Genomic DNA, 2,416 nt, shown 5'->3' on the forward strand with positions numbered 1-2,416 from the left:
CGGACGAGCGTGCCGTGGGCTTCGCCTATCGGTACAAGGTTGAGGTTTGTGGTGGTGTATGCATTTCATGGGCCGCACCGTAGCTGCTGAAGTTGTGGCAGTAGGATTGCAGCCACTTGGAGAGCGTACCGCGCTGCTGCGCGTAGCCAAAGCGCTCGTCGAGGAGGATGATCGCGCCATAGTCGTGACGGTGGCGAATCACTCGGCCGATCGCTTGGTTGACGGCGCGCGCAGCTTGTTGCACGTACCAGTTGTTGCCTGTGAGTTTCTACACATGGCATATGTCACGAATGAGAACTTGGTTCGTGGCATTTCGCAGCGCACCGACTCGCCGGGGGGCACAATCGCTTGGTCCAAAAACTCCTTTTTGAGGACAATCTTGGGGTCCTTGATCGGTGCAAACGGAAGGCCGGTGATGACGACCGCGCGGCCGTTCTCGTTGGAAAAGTCAATGCCTTCGCTGACCTTGCCGCGACACACCGCCATGAAGATGGCGCCCTGCGGATTCGACTTGATTTCGTCGTGGTACGCCGTCACAACGTCAGCAAACTCGAACCGGTTCTTGGGCTCGACATGGATCGTCTGTCCCGACACATCATTGTCGAATGGTGTCGCTCGGGATGCATTACCTTGAGCTGCAAGAGACGGTCCCAAATGCACGGTTGCTGGTTGGCGGGCTTGAGCTGCCAGTGCGCAACGCATTGGTCCATGATCGTGTACGACGGGAAGAAGATGAGAAGGCCATTCGGCACGAGCCGAGCAAAGTTGATGAGCGTGTTGCCGAGCTCGACGAGGTACTCGACCGAGCTCCGGTATTGGTAGCTGCTGTTGAGGCGCTTCCCCGTGACGCCAACGCCCACGACGCCGAGCCACACTTGCGACGCGTCAACGACATGACAGTTTTCGAGCTGAATGGGAAACGGAATCCCCAGTTCTTTGGTGGTGGTATCGAGTGGCGAAAGCGTCCCGCTATAAGAATTCCAATCATAGTTGAGCAGGACAGTGTGAAGCCGGGTGTGCAATACCTCGTAAGGATGATGTTGTGGACCTTTTGATCGTAAATTTCTTGCATGGCGACGCCCGGATGGAAGCACCAGTAGTGGAACCAGCGCATCGTCTTCATGACAGGAGGCCCCGACTGGTACCGTCGGGATGTTTGCGTCCTACTCGTTCCTTCTCAATACATAAGAATCAAGTTGCAAGGACGACGAACTCTTCTTGGATATGCACGCGGAATTGTTTGGTCATCTATGCATGCCAGATTGCAATAAGAATAGGATTCAGATATATTGCAACCTTGTGGTGGTTGTCCTTGTCCCGGAAGATCGTCTTGAGGAACGAGACAAGGCTCTCGAGCTTCGAGTTGCGCGGGTTGCTCGCATTGCCGCCGTCCGTGATAGCCTCGATCACTTGCTCCGAGATGCCAAGAACCATCGGCGCCGTGTCGAACGAGATGTTGAACGCCTTGAAAAAGTCAAAAATGTACTCGCCCGGCTACGCAAGCATCCTGTCGTCTCGACAAAACCGAGATGTCGTAAATACCTTGGTGCAGCCGCCATCCTTGGAGACGGGAAACGAGAGAAGCCCTCGCTCAATCTCCATGAGCAGCTCCATGAGGGTGGTCACCGACTAATCCCATGATCTTGGCTTGGATCGAGACGAGCCAATGGTCGCTACCTGCGTGCTTAGGAACGAGCTTTCTTCCGGCACGTAACGCGAGGTCGCAATCATGCGATGGCACTCCTGCGCCTCCTTGATGCAGCCTTGAATGTCTTCGGTCGAGAGGCTGTACGACGCCGCCTCGCTCGCAATTGATTCCTGCATGGAAGCATGCATGTCCTGTAATAGGGATCAGAGAAGACCACGTACGACGTTGTGAGCTTCGTCAAAGATCAAGATGGCGTTCTCGAGGGAGACGCCGAGGGAGGCGCGGAGGGGCGGGTCCACGAGGTAGTTGTACGGCATGAAGATGACGTTGGCCTTGGACAGCATGTCGCGGCTTGCGTAAAACGGGCAGATCTACATCATGCGTCGATACTTGCTACTGCAGAGCGCCGAGAAGGCAACCTGTCGCTCGCGGTTGACGGTCACGAGCTCTTCAATGTCCATGATGCGCGGATTGCCGCCCTTCTTGGACTGGTCGTAGCCCGATTTGAAGATGCAGCTAGTGCCATGGCATCGTCGCATTCGGGATGAAGAGGAAGCATGGGGTACCGCATCTGCTTGGCGGCTTGGCGACACGAGTGGTTCTGCTGCGTTCCTCGCATCTTGGAGATCTCGGGGTGGACGCAGAGGTGCTCGCGCGATCCAAGGATCGCGACCTTGGGCTTGTACGCGGTCTGCTTGAGCTCCTTCACGACCTGCTTGAGCTGCGTATGCGTCCGCGACGAGTAGATGATCTTGGGCAAGACGTCGT

The 2,416-nt window shown here is 56.1% G+C and overlaps 1 protein-coding gene across 1 annotated transcript in view; it reads right to left on the reverse strand.

Moving 5' to 3' along the window:
* Positions 1-25: 25 nt before the first annotated feature.
* SPRG_19987 (hypothetical protein) overlaps positions 26-2,416 on the reverse strand; it is a gene marked incomplete at both ends in the record, with an annotated part of 2,719 nt that continues 328 nt past the window's right edge. Inside the window, 11 exons of the mRNA XM_012345128.1 lie at positions 26-268; positions 325-582; positions 630-969; positions 1,026-1,163; positions 1,214-1,248; positions 1,297-1,494; positions 1,543-1,629; positions 1,678-1,818; positions 1,870-2,019; positions 2,068-2,164; positions 2,215-2,399. Of these exons, the coding sequence (XP_012200518.1) occupies positions 26-268; positions 325-582; positions 630-969; positions 1,026-1,163; positions 1,214-1,248; positions 1,297-1,494; positions 1,543-1,629; positions 1,678-1,818; positions 1,870-2,019; positions 2,068-2,164; positions 2,215-2,399 (1,872 nt within the window). The remainder of the gene's footprint in view (positions 269-324; positions 583-629; positions 970-1,025; positions 1,164-1,213; positions 1,249-1,296; positions 1,495-1,542; positions 1,630-1,677; positions 1,819-1,869; positions 2,020-2,067; positions 2,165-2,214; positions 2,400-2,416) is intronic.

This window comes from Saprolegnia parasitica (assembly GCF_000151545.1).
Source record: "Saprolegnia parasitica CBS 223.65 unplaced genomic scaffold supercont2.21, whole genome shotgun sequence".
NCBI lineage: Eukaryota > Oomycota > Saprolegniomycetes > Saprolegniales > Saprolegniaceae > Saprolegnia > Saprolegnia parasitica.